Genomic DNA, 23,109 nt, shown 5'->3' on the forward strand with positions numbered 1-23,109 from the left:
ATATGATTGTGCTCAGCTTGTTGATCAGTTTTTAATTTATTCAGATTTTACAGCTGTGAAAACAAGCAGACAAGTAAACTGTACTCACACAAACCAACACATCTGAACATAGATCACAGCTTACAGTTTCCATGTGGAGGTTTTCTCCTGTTATAGATGCGGTTTCTATTTGTAGGATGGTCTCCAGCTGTTGACAGAGCGAACAACATTGCAGGTATTGCTGATTAAGAAATATCACTACAGTGAGACTGGTATGAGTAGCTGGCTACTGTTTGACATAATGCCTTGAATCCTTGTCATGATCCAACTGTCCACAAACGAGCAGTGAAAAGCTGCATATTCTGCCAAGGTCCTTCGTAGCCACAGAACAAACAAAATATTTCGGTGACAAAAACCTTGTGGTCACTTTTTGATATAAATGATGCATAATTGGGACATGACACCATAAAAGCACTGAACACAAGCTTGTGCATAAGTGAAACAAATACAGGACGTGGAATGGCAGGAGATAAAAAAGACAGTTCATCCTACAGCTCCTGCTAAAGCTCAGATACTTTACATGGCAAAGGAATGCAGAAACCCCAGGTGATACCTGAACGATTCTCACTGGATGAGTGTTGTAACTTTCCCACAAGTTTAAAAGAATCAGTTTATATTAAATGTGATTTACTCTGAAGTCCAAGCCAATGATGAGATTTTGCCTTTTTCCCCCCTCATTTTGCTTTGCATGCAAATTAGTGAGAGGCCTGAGGTTTCACGAGTTCGTATCGTCCCACCTGTCCTTCCTGCAGAAGCTGACCAATCAGCTGATCTTTGTGTACTTTGCGACTGACAATGAGGAAGCGCTGCCACCCCTGTCCGTACGACTTGCTCCGTAGGCCGTATTTCTGAGATATCTGGTGGATCTGTTTGCGTTCGTCGTTGGTGAGGTCGGATGAGAAGCGGAGATCATCCTGACGGTCTGAACCAGCGTAGGTACGAATGATGTGCTCAATGTCGCGCTTGCTCAGTTGATTTCCTGCTTTGTCCATGTCCATACCCAACCCCTCTCTGGAAAACTGCTCCTTCACTTTGATTGGTTCCGCGATGCCCTCGCCATCTCGACCGAGGCCACCGCCTTTCCAGCCCATCTTGCGGAGCAGCTGGTTTCCGATGTTGTCTTCTTTTATCTCCTGTCTGGTGGCCTCCTGACCAGAGCGAGCCAGGATCTGGGATCTGGATATGGCGTCGTTGTGACCCTCTTTTCTTAGGTTGGATTTGACCACGGCCTGCGTCTGTTTCAAAGTCCCCAGAGCCTCGGTTGCTGCAATGTGCTTGACTATCTTCTTGGACCCAATTCCTGCCGCCACATACTGTCCTTCTAAGTAAACTTCACACCTCCAGCGATGATCGGGCAGGACAGTGAACTTGTAATCAGCAGTCACTTTATTAAATTGTGCTGTGTCATTGATGATACAAATAGCATTGTCCGAGTTCTCCAGGATAACCAACTCGCTGAGATGCTTCTTTTTGACGCCCTGTTGCCCAAAGCGTCCTGCACAATCTGACGGGTTATTTCCTCTGGCGTACTGTTGGGGCTGCTGTGGTTGTAGCTGCTGCTGCTGCTGTTGCTGCTGCTGCTGTTGCTCTCGTTGTGCCTGGTTCATGCGAAGTTTCCTCACTGCCTCAGAGGCTGCTAAGTGCTTGGAGCTCTTCTTTGTGCCTGATGACTGCGCAACCAGCTCATCCTGCACAAAGACGCTGCACAGCCAAGAAGTGTTTGGGAGGAGGTCATACTTGTAGTCTATCTTCATGCGATTAAAAGCCGCAGAGTTGTTGAGAATGCAGATGGCGTCGTGGGCATTGTCCATCACCACAAACTCCGTCCAGTGCTTGCGTTTGTCAGGCTCGTATTGGCCTTTAGAGCTGGGCGTTGGTTTATCCTCTGGATTGCGGAGGGCAGGCAAAAAGGGCGGAGTCGGGCTGTGCATCTGGCACACGACTATGTCATTGACGGTCGAGTGTCTGAATTTGCGCTGCGTAACACGAACTTCAACTTGTTTCAGGAAGAGTTTTACTGCCTGCTCGGACGCTCGGTCTCTCGCCCCATTTTTACTGCCAGAGTATCCAGTAGCGAGGAACACACCCTGACATCGCAGTTCACAGGCATAACCGTCCGATGGTACTTTCCTGTTCTTGGGTAGGTCCGCCTGAGGAATATCCTTCAGATTGACATAAATATACTCTGGGTTGGTCTTGCAGGCCTGAATGCTGCGGCTTAACATGAAATTATAATTTGGTGATTCACTCCCGGTCATATACACGGGGTCCCTAGCAGCAAAAACCAACGCAGAGGCTACACTTTGAATTAGCCTTTGCTTGTCATCCAATGTTGACTGAGCTATAGGAGGAGGCTGTGATGCAGGGCCCAGCTGTGACGTGCTCGGACTGCTCCTGCCTGGACTGTTGTAGACTCTGGTGAATGGTCTGCTGGATGACGGCCGGTCTTGATAACCGAATCCCGAACCCGGACGTCCTGAATCCCAGCCTCCTGATCTGCCCGCTCCACCATATCCATTATACCTTTGGGGCTGAGAATAGTCTGCATTTCGAGAGGAGTGGGTATCATACTTGGCTGTATAGTCCTGCTGTGTTTTTGCAATGAAGTTTGTAGAAGACCCACGTCCTCCATAGCCTATGCCACTCGTACCACCTAAAGAAGAGTCCCTGTCTCTGTCTCTATGGGAGCCCCAAGAGTCAGACGCATACGACGGGACTCTGTCAAAAGCAGACCTCAGGGAGGAGGAGCCCTGTGCTCTGCTGGTGCTGCCGTAGGAGGAGTGCTCAGTGTCCCACTGTCTCATTCCATATGACTCACTCCTCCTGCGCTCCTTGTCGTTCTCCTTCTCGTCGGTGCCAGGTCCTCCACTGCTTCCACCACTGACAAAGTGAACAGGCTCGAATCGAGGTCTGGATCCAAATTTTGACACAGGCATTTTCCTCATGGGCTCGTCTCCTGCAATGACACACGTAAACAGTTCATCTGAGATGGACACAACAAGGCCATTATGATAGAAGTCCTAGGAAACTCTTCTTAGAGTGTACTTTCACTACTTTTTTCTAAAAGGATTTGCAGCTGAACTTATTGGTCAAGTGTCTGTAGCAGGCCTGCATGTTACAGACTGTTAAACTGGCACCAATATTAATGACTAAACAACAGTTTCCTCCTGCGAGGCAGAGGTATGTTATATCTTATCCTACCTGTCAGGCCATGAAGGTCCATGCTTATGAAGGATGAGTCCCGTCATAGACTTCATTTACCTTATTATCAGAAACTGTTGTCAAAGCGTCATAAATCTCATTCCTCTGTTATATAGGACTCCATTGTTGTCCCAAAAACCGCTAAAAACACAAGAGCCACAAGGTTGCACCTGGTGACATGTTCCTTCATTTTGATGAACACGAACAAAACTTTCTGCAGCTTAAAATAATCCCTAACAAGTTCCTTCTTTACTCATGTTAAACAACAAAAAAATTGCCGGATTTAATCTTTATTTCTAGTAATTTTGTATATTTGTCCTTTTCTATGTGGTTTTATTTTACTGAAGATGTTACTCATTTAGATCTTTTTCAGAATGAATTTTTTGTTGATTGCTTTACTCTTGCATTAGAGCTGTCTTGTCGTCTTTAAAGAGCTTTGAAACGCACTAACCTGTACACAGCTATATAAACCTCTGACTCCTGTTGCTGCTCGCACGCCTCAGCCTGACAAACCTTCAACTGGTTTCGATTTCCCCAAAGTCAGTAAAAAAAGTACATCTTGCTCAATCACTGACCTTTGCACACAAACACACCTTAAGACAAGTACTAGAAATGTGAAATAGACATTTCCGCGCCATATTGAGTTGTGAAGATGTAAACTGTCGGTGAGAACATGGAGTCAGAGCGACACTCACTGCCATCAGAAGAAGAAGGTCTCTTTTTTGCTTCAGAAATAGGACTTGGGTCAAAGGAGGGCATTTCGACACTGTCTCTCCCTTCTGCCATCACCAGCACCGTCAGAATCAAACCCAGGCCATACCTGGTGTTAAGGTATAAGTCAGACGTTAGCAGCATGAATGGATGGATGAGGTAAACAAGCACAGACGTCAGCATCGTAAGGGGTCGATGCTCTTCGCTGCCTGTGGAGGCTAAAAACATTCCCTGGAAAGCAGACAGCACCTCGCAGCCGCATGCACCCCCCCGACGCACAGACTACACATCCGGATTCACACGTGTTACACTGTCACACATCTAATGGGTATGATGGGAAAAGTTGAGAAAACAGCTGGATTTGGTTTCAAAACACAAAGCCGGAACGCAGTGACGCAGTAGGCCAACAGGAAGCACCTCTCCCGGGCTAACACGTTTAGCATTTGGCTCCACATTACACTTATCTTAATTTAAATACCTCGGTGTTGAGCGGTGTTGTGTTCTCACCTGCAGGTGCAGCCGCTCCCCCGATTTATCTCACTTTAATTCAGCTGCGCAGGGGTAGGAAGGTTTATTTGATTTTATTTTCCCGGTTGTTATTGTCGTGCTAGCCTAGCCTAGCGACTGCTAGCATTAGCCTGATAGCACTTGGCTACCTACAGCAGCAACAAACTGCTCAGGCTGTTTTCTACTCGGCTCCTCGCAGTGGACCGATGTCCGGGTTCGTCTCCTTCTTTCTGGGGTATGCAGGTGAAACCTCGCGGTGGAGAAACACACGGCCTCTCAGCTACAGCTGGAATCATCCATTTTCTGCTCCGGCTATGGTAGAAATCATGGCGTCTGTCAGCGCACTCTCCCAGAATGCTTTGCGGCAGCAGGGTTCGGAGGCTCGAGCGGCCTGTTCCATTCACACTGGTTTCTATGGTTTTACTCCAGTGATGCTCACACGTGTTCACACAGACATCTGGACATGCAGCTCACATCCTCCTGCAGCAAACCATCATCCACGGAGAGCAGGGTTCACCACTTTGATTCAAACTGAAGGACTTTATCATGATTTAATATCAGTGCGAAGGTGAAAGTCCATCAACTCTGACATGTAGTGAAGTCTAATGTCAGCCTTTTAAAGGGATTGGGTTCACCCAAAAATGAGAATTCACTCATTAAACTCAAACTGGGATAATTTAAACCAAGTTTTCAGCCGAACGTTCTCTGCAGCCGTGTGTGCGTGTGGATCACAGCGGACGCTTCACTGAAAACATGGTGTGAATGATTCTTATTTGAATGTCGGGGCTACCGGACACTTGGATGACACCACGGAAGCGTTTTCAGTTTTTCAGGTTTGAAGATGTGGTCACCACTTACTTCAATTGTATTGGATTTGGCTGCAACGTTTACTGTTTACTGAAACTCAGTGTTTTGTGGACTCAAACACTTCACCCACATCTCCATCTGCATAATGGTGAGTAGATAAGGAGTGAACTATTCCTTTAAAACTTAAATTATTTTACAGGAGCCTCAGGATAATGGACCTAAATAGAAAATATTCCTAAAAAGTATATTTCAACACTATATGGCCTTAATAAGTTTGTCTTATATATTTACAATGACCATATTGTATTGTGCATATGTGAATGCTGTTGATGTGTTTTATATGTTAAGCTACTTTTTAAACGATCTAAACAGAGTCTTACAACACTGAACAAAAGACAAGAGCTTCATATGTTTGGATCATATTTTTTTTATTGAAAATTTACATCACTGGAATCAAACTAAGGTAAGATATTGAATAATTTGTAGTATGGGAGATTTTCTGACTACAAGAGGTGATGACTGATACTAGAAAAATGTATGGCAATGTCTGACACCAACATGTTACTTTACACTCAGAGACACGTCCAAAGGTCATAGGTAATAAACAACAAGTCTCCACTTCAATACACAAAATATATCCTTATAAATTATATAAATGCAGGAGTATTTTTTAATACTCGATTCTATCTGGGATTCAGTTTAACTTCATCTTATTCTAATATTTGGCAAAATGGGAGCTGATAAAATATACATTAATCATTTGCACCTTTTTAAAAAACAACAATGAAGTTGCAGTAAACTGCAAAACTTGAGTTATTAGGGGATAAAAACAAGCAGGTAAAAGATCACAGCAGTAACCGAATCAAAAGATGCATGCAAACTATAGGATAGGCCTGTGAATATTAAAGCACAGAGTGTAATTAAAGGCCATGACATGTGACCTTCATGGTATTCAACAGTGACATGTAAACATGGGCACCTTAAAATGAAGTGCTAGGTACAAATATTGCTTTGGCATTAGCATGATTATGACTAATTTAACACTGGTGTTTGATTTTCCATTTTCAAAAATCCTGGAAGCAGGAGATAAGAATTTTTAAACCGGACTGGACGAGAGAAAACAACACGTCTCATTATTCTGTACATTATAATCAATCAAATTTGATTTGCATAGCCCACATTAACAAATCACATTTGTTTAACAACTTAAAAAACACATTGATAACACAATCCATAACTTAAATTTGAAATAATTTAAATTGATGTGTTACCAACTGAAGCACGTTTTAAGTATTTTCAGTGTGTGTTAAATTCGAATTTTAACTTTTATTGAAGAATCCTACTAAGATGAGTGCATGGTGTCGGTTAATGCGATTTTATTTCAAGTCCTCCAGTCCTGTAAATGTGTAAATACCCTACTGGTAACTTCTTTGAACTACAAGAGTTGCTTTATTTACATTAAGACATAGCAGATTTAAACTAAATTGTGCCCGGTTCCCAAAATGCCTCAGTCTAGATCTTCATTGGGTGGTCAGAAATACCATGAGAGTCCACATAAGGCCATATTTAACAAAAACAGATGGGATGGCGGAGAAAATACAAAAGGTTGATACAGCGAGAGAAAACTGGAAGAGGTAAAGGGTGCTTAGTTCTGGCCGAAGCTGCAATCCCCTCTTCAGGTGGCCAAGACAGATTAAAAGAAGCTGAAGAGACAAAGAGAAAGAAAGCCGGCAGTTAGGAGAGGTGGGCAAAGCAGGACAAAAAATGTGAGGGTCAAGGATTTTTAAAGTGCACTAGATATCAGGAAGGAAAAAGGTGATCATAAATACACAATCAGGCAGTAAAGTGCCTGTGATTTGTCATTTAAACAACACAAAGTGTGAATAACAAGAGAATATTGTGCCCACAGACTATTTTTAAAGCAGTGAATACATTTTGTAGGATGTGCGCCAATTCCACACGAGTATCTACTTGAATGTGATCCGTGTGTGAGACAAAATCTATGTGCTTTCCAAATACTACATCAAACAAGTGTGCACGTAATCTCCATCACAACCCAAGTGGAAAAGGGTGTTAGTCTCAGCAAAAAACAGGACACACACACACACAGAAGCAATAAAGCAAGGTTCAGATGGCCTGAGGTGAAGTTAGAGTAGCAGTGAAACACAAATACACATGAACCCATATTAAAGCAAGAGCAGGTAATGATTAAGAAAACCCTGAAGGACGGAGTCCAAAAAGCCTCTGGTCACATTTGAGGTGCTCAGAACTGACAAAGGTTGGTTCCCCAAGCAAAGCTCGAAGGTTGAGCACCTACTCAGTGCAGAGCCAGGGATTACTGCAAAGGAAAGTGACATCACACACAGTGAGCTGAGGGTTAGCAGGAAGGAAAGGGTCTCCTCTCAGATCACATGGAAATCAAAGTGTTTTTAATGCAGCGATGGCTTCAATTCAAGATAATCCTCTTATTTTCACCACACAATAAAAGCAGCCATGAACCCTGAGCTAGCGAAAAATCAAGGAGATGACCTGAACGGAAAAGAAATAAACATACCTGAAGATTTTAAATTCGTTGCGATGAGGAGCAACAAAAAAAATATGAATTTGAGTTGTTAATCAAAGAGGTGAGTAAACGTTAATGTACGGCTTAGAGGCATCATCATTCATTCACTGTGTACACACGTTACCCACCGAGGTTCAGCTAATCTCCCAATTTACAGCGACATGTTTGAAACACAACGACTCTGGTCACAGCTTTAACATTTGGTGAAAAATTTGCCTTTATTTTCTTTTAAGAAATTTGTTTGTAATGCGCAACACTGATACAAATAACATTGGTCCCTGCAGGACAATGGACGACAAGATGAATGACTTTTTAAATGTGCCTTCATAATAACTAAAATAAAAAAGAAAGTTACAGTTGCACTGACAACATTAATATTGATATTTATATATACTCAAAGAAATGATCACATTTGTGTGTTAAAAATAAAAGTGCAAATGTGAAAGCTAATACAAATATGCACATATCACATGACAATGACTGAGGTATGGGAGAAGTGGCAAAGAGATGAGGTTCACGTTTACTCGTGCATCAGGCTGAAGTAAAACAGCAACAGCAAAGGGAAATGAATACCAAATTAGTAAAATAGATCTGGAAATGCAAATTGCTGCTCTCTCCATCTCTATCAGACACTTTCTTATGTATAAATACTTAAAATATTGACAACATCAATATTGTAAATACTGCACTTCTCTCCGTCCTGGGAGAGGGATCCCTCATATGTGGCTCTCTGAGGTTTGGAGGGTTTTTCCCTTTAAAAAAAGTTCTTTAAAAACTTTACTTTTTTTGAGTAAATGCTTCTTTACAACCAAGTGCAACACGAAAATCTAATTTCATGGATCAGATTGTTTAGGCACATGATGGACTACTCCACCACAGACAGTCATTATTAATTAGTTATTAACTAACTAAATGTTTTTACGGTTTCAGATTTATATAATCAAGAATCACTAAGCTGAAGATGAAACAGGTTTATATAACATTAATTTATCAACTCAGTTGTTAATAGTCTTAACCATTTGGACCTGTCCCCGTGTCTGATGCCTGTTTCCCTTCAGCCTCGGTACATTTCTGCCCATCACATCAGAAATCATGTATGTTAATATTAAAACAAGCTCACTCCGTCATGCAAAGAATCACTGAATATAAAACGAATATGGATCGACGTGTGTAAAAAGCTTATACAAACCAAAAAACAGACAAGCATCATTCTGTAAAAACAAGTGATGTCAGACTGTTAGCAATGGCGAGCGTCCTCCACAGAGCAGTGGAGGGAGGCGCGTGGAGGGATGAGTTACTGGGGGGGTGGGTGAGGCTGGGGAGGGGGTATGGTAAAGGAGGATGGGGTGGAAACTCATTCACAGCAGGACGGCCACAAGGGAGCACTTTTTCTACAGGGGTCCTACGCTGGAAATGAGAGAGAAGGGCGGTTATTGCTTTCTCGGAGTTAGAGTATCAACACGACACACACTGTTTCACATCAGTGACATCACATTGACATTAGTGAGCGGATGGTGTTTAGAGGAAATAGTGCTTTCAAGGCAGCTCAGCGGGTTTGAGTGGACAGAGGTGAGGCTACAGGAAGAGTGGGCTATTTCTCTCAATCTGACTAACACTGTTTTTTATTCCCTTTGAGAGGTTATTTTCTGCCTCAGAGTTTTAAACAGAGGGTCTGATTGTCGTCCCCACAGCTCAGTGTCCTCGAACAGCAGCTTGTTTTCATCTGTTCAAAAAGTCTTGAGGAGTTTACAGATTGCGAGACAGATGTCTTCCGTCAATTCTACCCTCCCCAGTGGTTGAGTCTCAACAGCATCTCCCTCTGTGGATTTCGCTTTTGTATCCACTCAAAAGGGAGCGGTGGCAGAGGGGGGGGTTGTCATATGGCTGCGAGATCAACAAAACATGTCATCTCTATAAACAGAGATGGAGCCTCTGGGCTGTTTGCTGCTCTGGTGTGACCTGTTAGTCTCAGTCCGGCCCTGAATGGCTCTTTGTGCGCGGGCAGGAACAAGTGGGGTAGGACTTGGGAGAGCTACAAAAGGAAGACTGTTGTGGACTCATGGAGGCAGATGGGGCAGTGCATCGAATGGCTGTTTGGGGATCTTATAAAGTGGTTGATTTAAAGGCTGGCAATGGGATGGTAAACACTGCTAGCTCAAGGATAGGATCCACACAGATGCTAAACATCTGAAACAGTGTAGCTCGGCTGCAACACCGCACCCATGTCTCAATCTGTACCACATTAAAACTAATTAAATGCATATGAATTCAGATTATATTTTTTGCAGCTGACAAAGACTTACTTTACTGTGGTAAAAATTTAAATTGAATTCAGGAATCGAGAAAGGTACTTGTTTGCAGGCCGATTATTTTCAATAAATTGATGTCATAATTGTTTTGCTCTAAAAAATGTTTAATCTTGTGATCTCTTCTGTCTCACCGATTGATTATACTTCATTATTATTTTAAACACCATTTTTTGGAGGTGTAACTCAAGAAGGGATCTTACCAGAAAAGGTGCCTCATGCAGCATGCAGCGAGTGTGGGAGGAGTTAACTGGAAAACATTATGGAGGCAACATAGGTGACACATGCACTCACAGGAGTAACAAAAACAAGCAGTGATCATGGGAACTGAAGAAAACAGACTTTAACCCGAAGGTTAACAACACATTATCATTATTCATTTCATATTTGTGCAAAACCTCTGCACTCGGTTTTCATCAGTGACCCACAGACAAAGCAAAAGTTGCACAGCTGGCTCTTTGGAAGAGAGTGTCCAGGCAGAGGTGAAGTGGCAGTGAGGAAAATAAACTGACAGGAAAGAAAATAAAAAGCAACAAGAACCTTCTCAGTGCAAGTGTCGTCTTCCTTTTTCTAACAGGCACGGAGTCACATCAGCTTGAACACACAACCAGGAGTTTGTTACCAACATGAAGGGGCCGACAATATCAGCAGCACATTGTGAGCATACCTGAACACATTTGGCTTCTCACACACAAACACGCACACGGACACACACCCTCCTGTACAGTCATGATTTCTTTAAACCTATTTACATAAACTTTTGGAGAGAACAGGATCAGTGTCAGAAATACCTACAAATGGAGAAAATATATAGATACATCAACACCAGTGTTTTGGTCATTTAGAAAACAATGGAAGTGATGAGCAGCAGGAAATAAGCAATTCCCAGCTGCGATATGAGAATATGAAAATCATTTATCAGCTCATTTATCAGCTCATTTTGTAATAATTAAGAGTTGTAATAAAGTTGTTTACACAAATCTGTGGGGGGTATTCGTTTCATGCTCTGCTTTGCTTAAGCCATCAGCAGCGTATGATTGCAGAATGGTGATTTCAGGCTGGAATTCACTCATCGAACTCAGCTGACAGTTGGCTGCTGTTCAGCTATTCGTAAGAGGACTATTTATGATAACATCCACACTCCCCCTCTCTGCTCCTCTAGATTTTCCTCATTGCTGATGGATTATCTTCCGGTCAGCTCTCTTTGCGGTGAACTATGTTCTCTGCTAATATACAGAGGGAATCAATCTCAAGCGGGGGTTAATGCATGAAATTACATTAATCTCATCTGGTTATTGAGGAGTGGTGACAGAAACAAAAAGGTGGCCCAGAGAAGAATTACCTAATATATGTTTCAAATGTGCATAAATTAAAACCTTCAGGAGATGGCATATGTTGCTGGCAAGTAACCAAGTATCATAAGCAACACATTGACCCCAATGGCATAGAAACAATCTATATCCATGTACTGAAGCCAAAGATAAAACCTTAAAAAGGCCACTCTCTGAACTGTGCTCAAAAGCAATTTGACATAATATCAACATCCTGAAATGCTTGTGAATTATGTAGAGCCTCGTTCTAGCCAGGCTCACAGTATGTTTTTCCAACTCTCCTGTACCTGTGGTGTAAGGATAAAGACACGGGGGAAGAGAACAATACTTACTTTTTCCTCTCTTTGTCCCTCTTGAGTGTGGTGGAGCCCCCTGCCTGCTGAGCTTGATTCAGCAAGAGCTCTGCTGCAGTCTTTTTCTGTTTGAACGTATTGAGTTCGTCGTCCAGGGACTTCCTCTTATCCTCCACTTTCTTCTTCTCGTCCTGGTGGAGCTTCTTCAGACGGTCAAACTTCTCGTGCAGCTACGTGGCAGAGACAGATGAAACAGAGCTGTTGTAATAATCAAGACAGAAGTAGAAACCCCCAAAAGGGATTTTTAACCATTATTGAGTAAACAGTGTTTCAGGATATGATGAGACCATGTGAACCAACGATACCTCTTTCTCTGCTTCTTTAAGCTCGGCCTCCTTCTCTTTGACTCTTTGCACAAACATTTGCCTCATTTCCTCTTCTTTCTTCTGCAGCTCACCCATGAACTCGTTCCTCTTCGCTTCATATGTTTCCTGCAGACTGGCAGAAGAAAGGGGGGAAAAAAGGGTTTAGGGTTAGGGTTAGATAAGCTTGAGTTTGTCTCTATATTTCTAAACGATGCATAAGATTGAAAAATGTATTTTTGAAACATGCATGACATAATTTATTGAATTCTTGTGATTTCATCATGATATTATTTATCATATGATGTGGAAAAGTTTCTGATCGATATAAGTTGTAGGTTGTAAGGGGAATGTGTTTATCCCACCAAATTTTGTTGACCTCGACTATTGATCATCAGCTTCATAGATCATCATCATCATCATAGAGTAATATTCCCACCAAGTATGGTAAAAAATACCATCCATGCATTGTTATTCTGTACACACACACACACACACACACACACACACACACACACACACACACACACACACACACACACACACACACACACACACACACACACACACACACACACACACACACACACACACACACACACACACACACACACACACACACACACACACACACACACACACACACACACACACACACAATAAATATCCTTCTGCCATGCAGGATAAGAAGCAGGTAGATAGAAAGCAAGAGGTTTAAAGAAAAATGGAATGCACCTGAAGGGCTTGCAGTCAGGGTCTGTGTCCTTAAATCCCATCTCCTCCAGTTTGCAGCGGCGGTACAGCTCATAGTGGCGTGTGTGAGTCTGCTCTCGCAGGTCCTCCATGTTCACTCTGATCAGCATTTCTCGCAGTTTGACGAAGTCACAGTGATTCTCATTTTCCACTGTAATGGAGGCATCATAGGGACAGATGTCATGTTTGAGCCAGCACATTAGAAGGTATCCTAATCATTATGGGTTAAATATACAGCAGCAGAATCAGAACTAGCAACAGTAGCTTCTATGAACGTTTACATTGTGTCACAACTGATCATTTAATGTACCATTATTCACAAGTCCATTCATACCAGCAGCACCAGTAAAACAGCAGTGTCCATCTCCTGTGGCTTCTCTATTTGTTTTGATATTAGACTGATGTCAGCACCATGTTCCCACACAAACACGTTATGACATAATGCAAGTACACATGCATGCAGAGTCAGTGTGTGTTAAATGGACCCGATGTCAGATAAAGCCTCCAGGCACAAACACTACACGGTCTAGTTCATAAGGCATTAGGCAGCATTAGGACAGTGATGGGTTTTTCAGTGTTTTGACTGTAATCTAGCACAAAGAATTTCAAATGAAACAATAATTGTTGAGGTTTAAGTGCTAACTAGGACCTTTAGGGGTGCCGGGGGGGTAAACACAGTAGAAATCATAGTCCTGTTTCCCTCTGGAGTTCAGTATAAAAGGACTACGATTGCTACACTGATCATTGGATGTGGAATTTCAGGTATTGCAGCAGCCCAAGTACAGAAAATAAATGCAGTGTGTTGACACCGTGGTTACCATTTCACCTTCAGCTATGTTTTACATCTTCATCAATTTTTACATTTCAATATGTCTCAATTTTTTGGGGGAATTATATGAACATTGAACTACTCTGTGGGCATTTATAGACCAATCGACTAAGAGATAATAATCTGCAAAATCTATTTAATGTGTATCTTTGTTCTTTGTGCTGCATAGCATTGCAAACACCAACACACACATAAACACAAACCATCTAAATGATTAAGAGAAGATCAATGTCATTATTCTCACATCTCATATACCAGCGCTCTTGTCTATTTGCAATATCTTACACACAATCCATTACGTACAGATCAAGTAAATCTATAAGAGACCAGCTATAAGGTCATGAGTGACAAAAAAAATCTAAATCTGCAGGAGCTCAGGGCTAAGACCTGCCAGATCTCTCACATGCATTGAAATGGCAGAGAGAGTGCTCCACTTAAATGAGCTTATGTAACTGGTTATCAACTAGTTTGCAGCAGCTGTCGGAGCCAAGGAGAAATATTAAGGGAGAGAGCAGCTGTGATGAGCGAGTGCACACTCATTTCCTGTAACGTGACCCCGACTTACCCTGCACTGTCCCCCATGGGTACTGCCGGGCCTTCACCATCTTGTTACCGATCTTCACTTCCTCTGTGCTCCCCACGACTGCAAACGGCAAATGGCTCTGTAGAGCAGAAAGAAAAAACTCTGTGGGTTCACCTCAAATTCACTCCACGAACCACTGCGTATACCCAACAAGATACCCAACACCTGTACATTTCATGTATAGTGAGAAACAGCTCTCACAAGAAAAAGTAGGATGAGGTCAGACTGCACAACAAGAGCCGAGGGTCAACAGGCGAACACAAACACTTGGGGAGAATGAAGGCAGTTTCACAAAGGACAGGTCATGAAGAGCCAAGTGAGTCCTGGCTAATCTGTCAGGGGACACAGGACCTTTCCCACACCGTGGACTTCCTGCCGACTGAGCTGACTGATTGTGATTGTGCTTCCTGACAATTTTAGCAGACAAAGACGATGCCGGTCCTGTCTCTACACACCATGTTATTTATGCCTGTAGCGCATTACAGAATTCACGTTAAACATAATGACAAAGAATTTAGCATGACTCGTGTTTTGACTAAATATGGACAAATTTGGATGAAGTCTAAAAAAAAAAAAAATCTTTCAGATTTCGCTGCTTGATACAAATCTTTTTGAACCAGGTTCAGTGGAATGTTCACAGCAGAGTGACATTCACATAATATATAAAGCTATCCCAGTTATAAATGGTTTTGTATTTATATAGCGCTTTTCTAGGCTTGATGACCACTCAAAAGCGCTTTACAGTAAAGTTCTACATTCACCCATTCACACAGTGCATCTATTCGCAGCTCTTTTTTATTCTATGGGGGGCTAGTCGGGGTTCAGCATCTTGCCCAAGGACACTTCAGCATGCAGATGGGTCAGACTGGGGTTCGAACTGCCGACCTTCAGGTTGGAGGACGACCACTCTACCCCTCAGCCACAGCCGCCACTTATACTTCTGAGATCATTTGTGCTAGATACTGTTATCATATATCAAGTTTCAGTGAGCTGTAATTCACCACTTCTAAGCAGAAGGCGGCGCTAAACATGGAAGCTGTCTCAATCTCTCTCAGACTCCACCGCTTCATGTACGTGTAACAGACATCTCCACCATAAGGACAAGGTGGGTGGAGGAAGTGAAATGATTTGACTCAGAGAGTAGTATGAACGTAAGGAGTGCTCACTCTGCAGCTACTTCTAAGAACCGAAATGTCCCCCGAAGAACACACTACACTGACTGACCTAAAAATGCTCCACTTAAAGAATCTCAGTCGTCAGGGGGCAGCCCTTCTACATTCTGTATAAATGTGTGTAATGTGGATAGAAGCCTTACGTTCATGGTGGAGTTGATCTCTGCCACAGACTCATCGTCAGTGGGGAACTGGTAGATCTGCACTCCGTTGCTGACCAGCTCGCTGGTGATTTTGATTTTGAACTTGGCCAGCTCGCTCTTGGAGATGGCGTCTGACTTGGCGATGATTGGGATTATGTTGACCTGCAGTGGAAAAAAGATGAGTGATTTAATGTGGGACGACACAATGACAAGGTGTAGACGGCACTTTCAAATAAACAGCTTAAAATAAATCAACTCCTGTCTGTGGCAACTTTTCCTCACTCCCATTTCAGTCGTCTAAAATTAGAAAAGAGCTGATGTATTTTTAAAACAAATCTTTTCTGTTCTGTAAGAAGAAGTAGCACTAATATGAACCACACTCCGGTTGAGTCACAGAAAAACATAAGCCATTATTTCCTCTAAATACAGTTACAACATCTTAAGCACAGTTTAAAAACTATGCAGGCAACAAAGGGAACAGCAGGTTTCCATCTTCTGCTCTACATTACTTCCCATTCTTGAAATACAGCGTCAAGAGTCAGACCCAAACTATTTCGAAAGCATCCAGGTTATCCTTATAATCCAAACAGATAAAAAAACAACAACACAGCAATAGAAAGGGGGGGAAAGAGTCAGGCAGGGTCATTATCACATACACTTAACATCCGGCTGAAAACAAGACAATCCCACACAATTATTTTGGCAGCATCACAGCACTGACACAATCCCCAATTATTTATCTTATGTGTGGACCCCTTTAATTGACAGGAAGCATTGCTGGGGGTCATGTGAACCAAAATATGGGACTGTATCCCTTGGTCTGTATCCCTTGGTCTAGTGAGGAGCTTGCTCACTGGGAGTGTGTAAACAGAGAGGGGGCTTCTTCTCTGGATCACACGGTTTGCAAGTGCTTGCTGGAGGGTTCAGCTGCTCTGGCAAACACTGAGCTGGGTCTTTGTATAAAAGCCAAGAGGTCCATGCAAATCAGCTACTGTGGAAAGGCTTCCACAAAAAAAAAAAAAGAAAAAAAAAAAGGGAAGCAGCCATTGAGCCGACTACATTTCACAGCTGACCTACACCGACGCAGTACCACATCTGCCAATTCACATGCAGGCAGATGCCCTGGAAAGGTTTATGACCCATGAACAGAGCGGAGAGAGAAAATGCTTCGAACAGGAATGCAGTGCCAAAGGATTTCCCTACAGTACATCTATGACAGGCTAGAACAAATCTGTCCATGTTTTGGGGAATTGTAACAATTTCAAAACATAATTTTGTTAAGTAGTAACTTATTCAAAACATCAATTTATAAATCCTGCACAATTGAAAGTGCACCATCTCTAAATAAATTATCCTATAGGCAGCTTCCACGTCAATTACATGCAATTTCTGCTGATGGGAATAATTCGATGAAGTGAAGTGAATCTCACCTTGCTATCGAGTTTCTTCATGGTCACCAAGTCGAGAGATTTGAGCGAGTGTCCCGTGGGAGCGATGAAGTACAGGCATGCGTGGATGCGGGTGTCGTGGTAGCTGTGTAGCGTGCGCTTGATTTTCAGTTCTTCCTGCAGATATGCCTCAAACTGGGCATCAATAAACTCCACAATGGACTTGTAGCTGTCAGAAAGGGGAAGACAGAAACGTGGAAGGATTCTAAGCATTAGTTAAGCATATTAGCAAGTCTGGTTCAGCTTCTAGTTTTATGAAGTCATTTGCATCTAAGCAAAGCATCACAGCTAGTTTGTCACAATCAACATAAAGGGACACATTGTGCATTGTTAACAGTTCATCTCTGCAGATTTCTTATGATCAAATCTAAATGAAAAAAGGCAGTACTGTGTCCGCTTATTCTTTGGAGGCAGCTATATCTGTTAATGCATTGTTGCTTCTTTTAAATTGTTCAATGACGCATTTAGACAATCCTCATGAAGTCCTACATTTGACAAATGTCATGAAACCACTTTGGTTTTAGGGTTAGTAATTTGTGTTCATCCATGATAAGACAAATAAGTTGTCATTTAAACTATTCATGGTAGATATGGGTCCAACATAAATTAATTGCTTTTGCACAGCAATTGAGGCCATTTTCCAACCACTGCATGTTTCAGATGATAGATCATTTTTAATGTTGTACTTGTTTTTATGCTAAATTTGCATAAGCAAATAAGTACTCTTACTAAAAAGAAAGAAATATGACCCCACGAATTAAGGACAAGTTGGAGAATGTATCCACCCTTCAATCCCAAACAGGGACAGTTATTCAAGTTCAAGTTATTTCCTTTGTGAGAGGGAATTTCCTACCGAATGAAGTGAGAGACCTGGAAACAACCGCAGCTCTCCCATTACAGAGAACCTACTGAGAAAGTTCTCATGATATCATTCTCTCGCTAAACTCACCCGAGGAGCAGAGCCGGAAATGACATTGTGGAGAACAAACTTGGTAACAAAATCTGACAGAAGTTTACAGCAGCAGCAATGTCTTTCACACTGGGACAAACCCCAGTGTGATATGAAATTACAGCCAGGAACAAACATCCAAATCTGATTTATGTTTTTAAATTGAATACTATAAGAAGATTTCACGTCCTAAGGGGAATGTTTGAGATCACGACTTAATGAAACATGAGACCTGATAAGACTTTCTTCTCTCATTGTACGTCAGGAGCGCTGTGTCCCCATTTATCTGTGGATTTCTGACTACAAGCTGTGATACTGCTCACAAAGATTCAAATTAAAGAAAACGCTGAGATTAGACCTTTAAATCCATTGAATTTTGGAAAAAAATGTCAGGTCCTACCTTTGTTCTTTATTGATCTGGTCTCCGAAGCCTACAGTGTTGACAACAGTGAGCTTGAGGCGCACGTTGCTCTCCTGGAGTTCGTAGGTGTTGGACTTGAGCGTGACTCCCGGCTGGTTGTGCTGAGTGGGCTCGCCCTCAAACTTGGTGTTGAACAACGTGTCCATCAGGGTGGACTTCCCCAGACCTGTCTCACCTAGAAAGATGGAATACACATCATGTTAACAGAATCCAACACATCCTGATCTCGTGCTTGTGTCATCGATTGCTTTTCTTAAAATTTAAAGATGTGAAATCTAATGTTTCCTTCACATTTAGCTGTCATATTTACCTCTAAAGAAATGGAGTCATATTGACCTCTTTTTTTTTGGTCAGCCATGATTTATTTCCTCACCAATGACTCTACAGAAAGATTTTTCAAATAAATCATTTTTAATGTGTGTATATCCACAAAAAGTATCTGCTGATGTACTCTGACATCAATTCCCTTGTCTTATGACTCAGATACAGAGCTCCCTCTGTATGAAAAGCTATTTTTATTCATCACAGCCTGACCTACACTCACAGCATGTTAGCCTGTTTTTGCAGACTATCTTGCTGTGTTCCAAATTTCCAATCGCTCTTTCAGAATTAAAAGTAAATGATGCAGCGAGGGTCTCATTTGCTGTTTCTACGCTCAGTTTAAGTCACTGTGGAGAAGTCACTCGTGCTTAAAAGGGAACTCTGTATCTTATTTGGAGTAGCTTCAGGCTCACATTGCAAATTACAACACAAGGTAACATTTCCATGCAAATCTTCTGAAATAACAATGAGCAAAAAGTCTGGAAATGTCAAGTTTTTGACCCAGTGGAACAACACTAGTACTGAGATTTAATTCACTCTCTAATTTAAGACCACAACCAAATTACAAAAACCAAGTAATGTGCGTATGACAGTCAGAAATATATTTATGAGTCACACAAGCACAACAGCATAAGATAGTTTGTTTACAGCATAAGCTGCTGCCTCAGTCTCATACATCATCATCTAAGCTTAAATTTTATTCCCTATTTAAAGTACCAATGTTTGTCCTGAATTTAGAGGAACTCAGATTGAAAGGCACAATAATGTGGTGACTATGTATTAAAAGAACTGTTTTTTTCTTTCCACTTTCACTCAGACACAAATATAAATGGACTCAGTCTTTCCAAAAAACAGGAGAGAGGTTTTCTGCTTGGAGAAGAATCAAAACCATGCCTCTAAAAATGGCCACCAGGCATTTCCGACCAAAATCTCAGAATGGAGACAGTGATTGTGTTAATGTTACTGGACCTCTAACGCGTCACAAAAAATAAATAACAAAGGTCTTAATGATACAAAGAAAGCAAGAAATCTACACTGTTATCCGGGTAGTCAGATAGAAGTAGATAGTGGTAGAATGCAACGAGAAAAGAAGAAGTAACTAAATGTGCTAAAAAAAAAAGTAACTACAGACCTAAACACTGAATTGTAGCTTAATAACTCAGGCATAACATTTTTTAATGTGCATCTGTATATTTCTGATGAAACCAGAGCATAAAACCTATACGACAAGTTCCTGTTAGAAAAAATTTGACTGAGCTTCCTGTCAATCACGTATAACAACTCAACAATAGTTAACGGCTATAACTGCCTCGGTGTTAAGACAATGATAAAGACAACAACACGTAAACATAAGTGTGTGGGCAGAGCTGCAGGACTCAAGAGGATTTAGCCAGAGAAAGACATGTGTGATGGAGGTGAGCAGAGTGGGCTGCGCAGTGCTGCTACACAGAGTGGATCATTACAACACAGCCACATCAGTCTCTCTCTGATGTTCTCTCTTTTGTTCAAATCGAGCCAACGGCCCAAATGTTCATCAGCCAATCGAGAAAATCACCGGCTCACCACATTAGACAGAAGATTGGAAATGGGTCTGATTCAACACAATGTATTCAAACTGAACCAGAAGCTATAGCCTCCAAAAGTGTAATCAATACGACATCAACAGCTTTTAACCCAACCGAACATTACATCCTCCACAAAGCTCTACTTTATTGGACCTATAGGGCTGTTTTATTGGACTGCACTTCCAGTTTATTTGTGAACTGTAAACTGGCAAGTGATTTGTTTTATCAATATATAAACAAATGTGCCAGCAAACATTTATCACTGTCCATAAAATCCTTCAAAACGTTTGTATCCTGCATGAAATGGTTCATAAACTAATAGATAAGGCTGCTACCAGTAGTGAGCTGATGACTAATATCCTACTAAAATTAGATAAAAGCCTGCAGACATTTCTGTTTGTCGTTTCCCATCTGAACCCAGAGCATCTTACTCATCATGGTAATCTGCCCTGAGGAGACTGAGCAGCTCCAATACAGAGGAACCTGCCATGTATTTTGTGGGAGTGCCCAACTTTCATTGAAGCAAATAAGTCGTCATTGAGCCCCGGGGGAGAGAGTGAGAGCATTTCACGCATGATACACTCACCAACACAGAGGATGTTGAAGCAGAATCCGTGGTTGACAGACTTGTTGACCAGCTGGTCGGGCATGCTGTCAAAGCCGACATGGCCTGCCAGAGGGACGGCACGAGCACCTTCACCCTGAAAAACAAAGAGGAACAACATCTAACATCTGGTACCAATTTCTAAAACACCTTCTGCCGTACCGTGCCCTGTTGAGAAAGCATCCTCTCACAGCTTCAACCATGCACAGGATGTCCTCGAATCCTTGATGAATCTTGTTCTTCACGTTACCAAATGACTAGAAACTATTTCCACCACACCAGGCATTGTTAGATGTGGTGGAAGTGACTTCAGGTGCACTCTAACTCACTTCCTGTTTCCTGAGCTGCAGTCGAGACAGTTAGAAACCATGTACATATATGGAACGGTGTTGCTGTTCACGTCTGGATCATTGTAAAAACCACAAAGAGCTGTGAGAATATATATATATATATATAGTTTGATAGCTGAAGGTTTTGACAATAAGTACGACAAAGAAAAAAGACTAAATAAGATAAACTTGCACAACTGTCTGCCCTGTGCCCCCGTTCCTGTGATTTCACTTTGACTTGAACCTGCGACTTCCTATTTTCGGCCCATTGCTCTACAATTCACTCTACTATTGCACTGTTTGTACGCAGCCTATCTCTGGACTGGAGTGACATTTAACACCAGTGAGTGTAAAACCCCGTTTGTTACATGTGTGTGTGGGTGTGAGGCTGGCAGTGAGCCTCTCCATATCTGTGGGTCCGATTTCTGCAGCCTAGTCTCCATTGTGAGGTGCAGGAAAGCAAAGAATTTAGATTATATGGCAAAAGCAAGAGACCTCGAAACGACAAACCGGCCATTATGTGGATCAACATAACACTGTGTTGCTTTGGTCTGCGGTGAGGCATTTAAGGAGGAGGAAGAAGAAGAAGAAAATGTGTTTGGGAGTCCGACAAGCGGATGGTAGTTAACAGTTGGGGATTATTTGGATAGTTGAAATTGGGGTTTAAACAGCTGAGGGTTGGAGTTTGGTAAAGGGGGGGCGGTGGGGGGGGGGGGAGGCGACTTGACAAACAAGGGTTTTAGTTTTCAGCTGCAAGCGAAACATTCCTGAAACCATTCCTGCTTTCCGAGACACTAACAGCCAAGTTACACACTGTGGTTTATTGGATTCATTGAACCGCAAAGGGGACATCACATTGCAGAAACCCTGGCTATTCTGAGCTCTCTCTCTCTCTGGGTGTGATGGCCTCATTTTTCTTAACTCAAACCCAGCACAAAGCAGTCACATCAACACTAGATCCCTGCAAGGATCTGCTGTTTGTCTTCATATTGTGGACACATCAGACAACGCCCGACTTTTAAGTTAACGGGACTAACGCGAAGCAACATAACGGAAATGATAGCTGTGCAGAAATGGGGGGCGTTCGGAATGAATGGGCCTAACGACGGGCTGTAGCTCATCGTATTAAACGTGAGCCTCTATCTCATCTACTGAACCGTGTGTTTACGATTCGTGACCCGGAAAACAGCGTTTCGTTTTTTAAAAAAAAGGTCGATTTTAGCTCACGGTGCTCACACAGGAAATCTGCGGGCGGTAGCTTGCGATGACATGAAAACGAGTTGAGAGAAACATGTTAACATAAAGAGCTACGAGTGGCTAGCGGCGTTATTCATTTGCAAACCTCATATTATACAATTCTCTCTATATATATAATCATACTCTGGATGATATTCAGTGACTCCAGCGGGTTTAGCATCGCTGCGTTACACCGGATTTCGGAAAGGAATAGCGGCAGGAACGAGCCGGTGGCGAAGGGCATAAAAACCGCCCGAAACGCGACATTTTAAATGTATATTTGAACCAACTCTGAACTCAGGTTAAACATCCCAGTTCACGTTTCGTGGCTGTGACAAAGGCATCCCGGGAAATGAGGCTACTCACCGCTTGTCTCGCTATCTCGGTGGACGCCATGGCTGTTAGCCTTTAGCTGAAGCCCTGCGCTGCTCCGTAGTGAAGGAGCCCACTGGAATGTACCACTCTCACACGCAGCTACATTTACGCGCTATTTATTAAGATATTCACACGACATCATGCACATGGGATTTTCTTTTAATAGGAACAGTTTGAGATAAATACCACATCAGACTCTCTCCGGTACGTGTTATTTTAAATTACCATGATTACACGAGCACTGGCCACTAACCTCCCCTC

General features: G+C 42.3%; 2 protein-coding genes across 14 annotated transcripts; both read right to left on the reverse strand.

Moving 5' to 3' along the window:
• Window positions 1-17: 17 nt before the first annotated feature.
• Window positions 18-4,815, reverse strand: nkrf (NFKB repressing factor). 4 transcript variants are annotated; one of them, XM_062393983.1, is made up of 3 exons: window positions 4,459-4,815; window positions 3,936-4,060; window positions 18-2,995 (listed from the first exon to the last, which is right to left on the reverse strand). In XM_062393983.1, the coding sequence occupies exons 2-3, from the start codon at window positions 4,024-4,026 to the stop codon at window positions 735-737; spliced, it is 2,352 nt and encodes a 783-aa protein (XP_062249967.1). In that variant the 5' UTR covers window positions 4,027-4,060; window positions 4,459-4,815; the 3' UTR covers window positions 18-734. The 4 variants fall into 4 exon arrangements, with proteins under 4 accessions (XP_062249967.1, XP_062249970.1, XP_062249968.1 ...); XM_062393986.1 differs by lacking the exon at window positions 4,459-4,815 and adding an exon at window positions 3,301-3,381 and having other exon boundaries at window positions 3,936-4,034; XM_062393984.1 differs by lacking the exon at window positions 3,936-4,060.
• An 857-nt stretch (window positions 4,816-5,672) lies between these two features.
• Window positions 5,673-22,917, reverse strand: septin6 (septin 6). Of its 10 annotated transcripts, none has more exons than XR_009921751.1 (12): window positions 22,840-22,917; window positions 20,891-21,005; window positions 18,398-18,593; window positions 17,031-17,217; window positions 15,601-15,762; window positions 14,268-14,364; window positions 12,856-13,024; window positions 12,124-12,256; window positions 11,798-11,988; window positions 10,675-10,728; window positions 10,338-10,384; window positions 8,021-9,230 (listed from the first exon to the last, which is right to left on the reverse strand). XR_009921751.1 is itself a non-coding variant. In XM_062393992.1 (11 exons), exons 1-10 carry the CDS (start codon window positions 22,867-22,869, stop codon window positions 10,381-10,383), a joined length of 1,284 nt encoding a protein of 427 aa, XP_062249976.1. In that variant the 5' UTR covers window positions 22,870-22,917; the 3' UTR covers window positions 5,673-6,968; window positions 10,338-10,380. The 10 variants fall into 10 exon arrangements, 5 of the variants coding, with proteins under 5 accessions (XP_062249976.1, XP_062249973.1, XP_062249972.1 ...); XR_009921749.1 differs by having other exon boundaries at window positions 8,021-9,235; XR_009921753.1 differs by lacking the exons at window positions 8,021-9,230; window positions 10,338-10,384 and adding an exon at window positions 5,673-7,603.
• Between the last annotated feature and the right edge of the window lie 192 nt (window positions 22,918-23,109).

This window comes from Platichthys flesus, chromosome 8 (assembly GCF_949316205.1).
Source record: "Platichthys flesus chromosome 8, fPlaFle2.1, whole genome shotgun sequence".
Lineage (NCBI taxonomy): Eukaryota > Metazoa > Chordata > Actinopteri > Pleuronectiformes > Pleuronectidae > Platichthys > Platichthys flesus.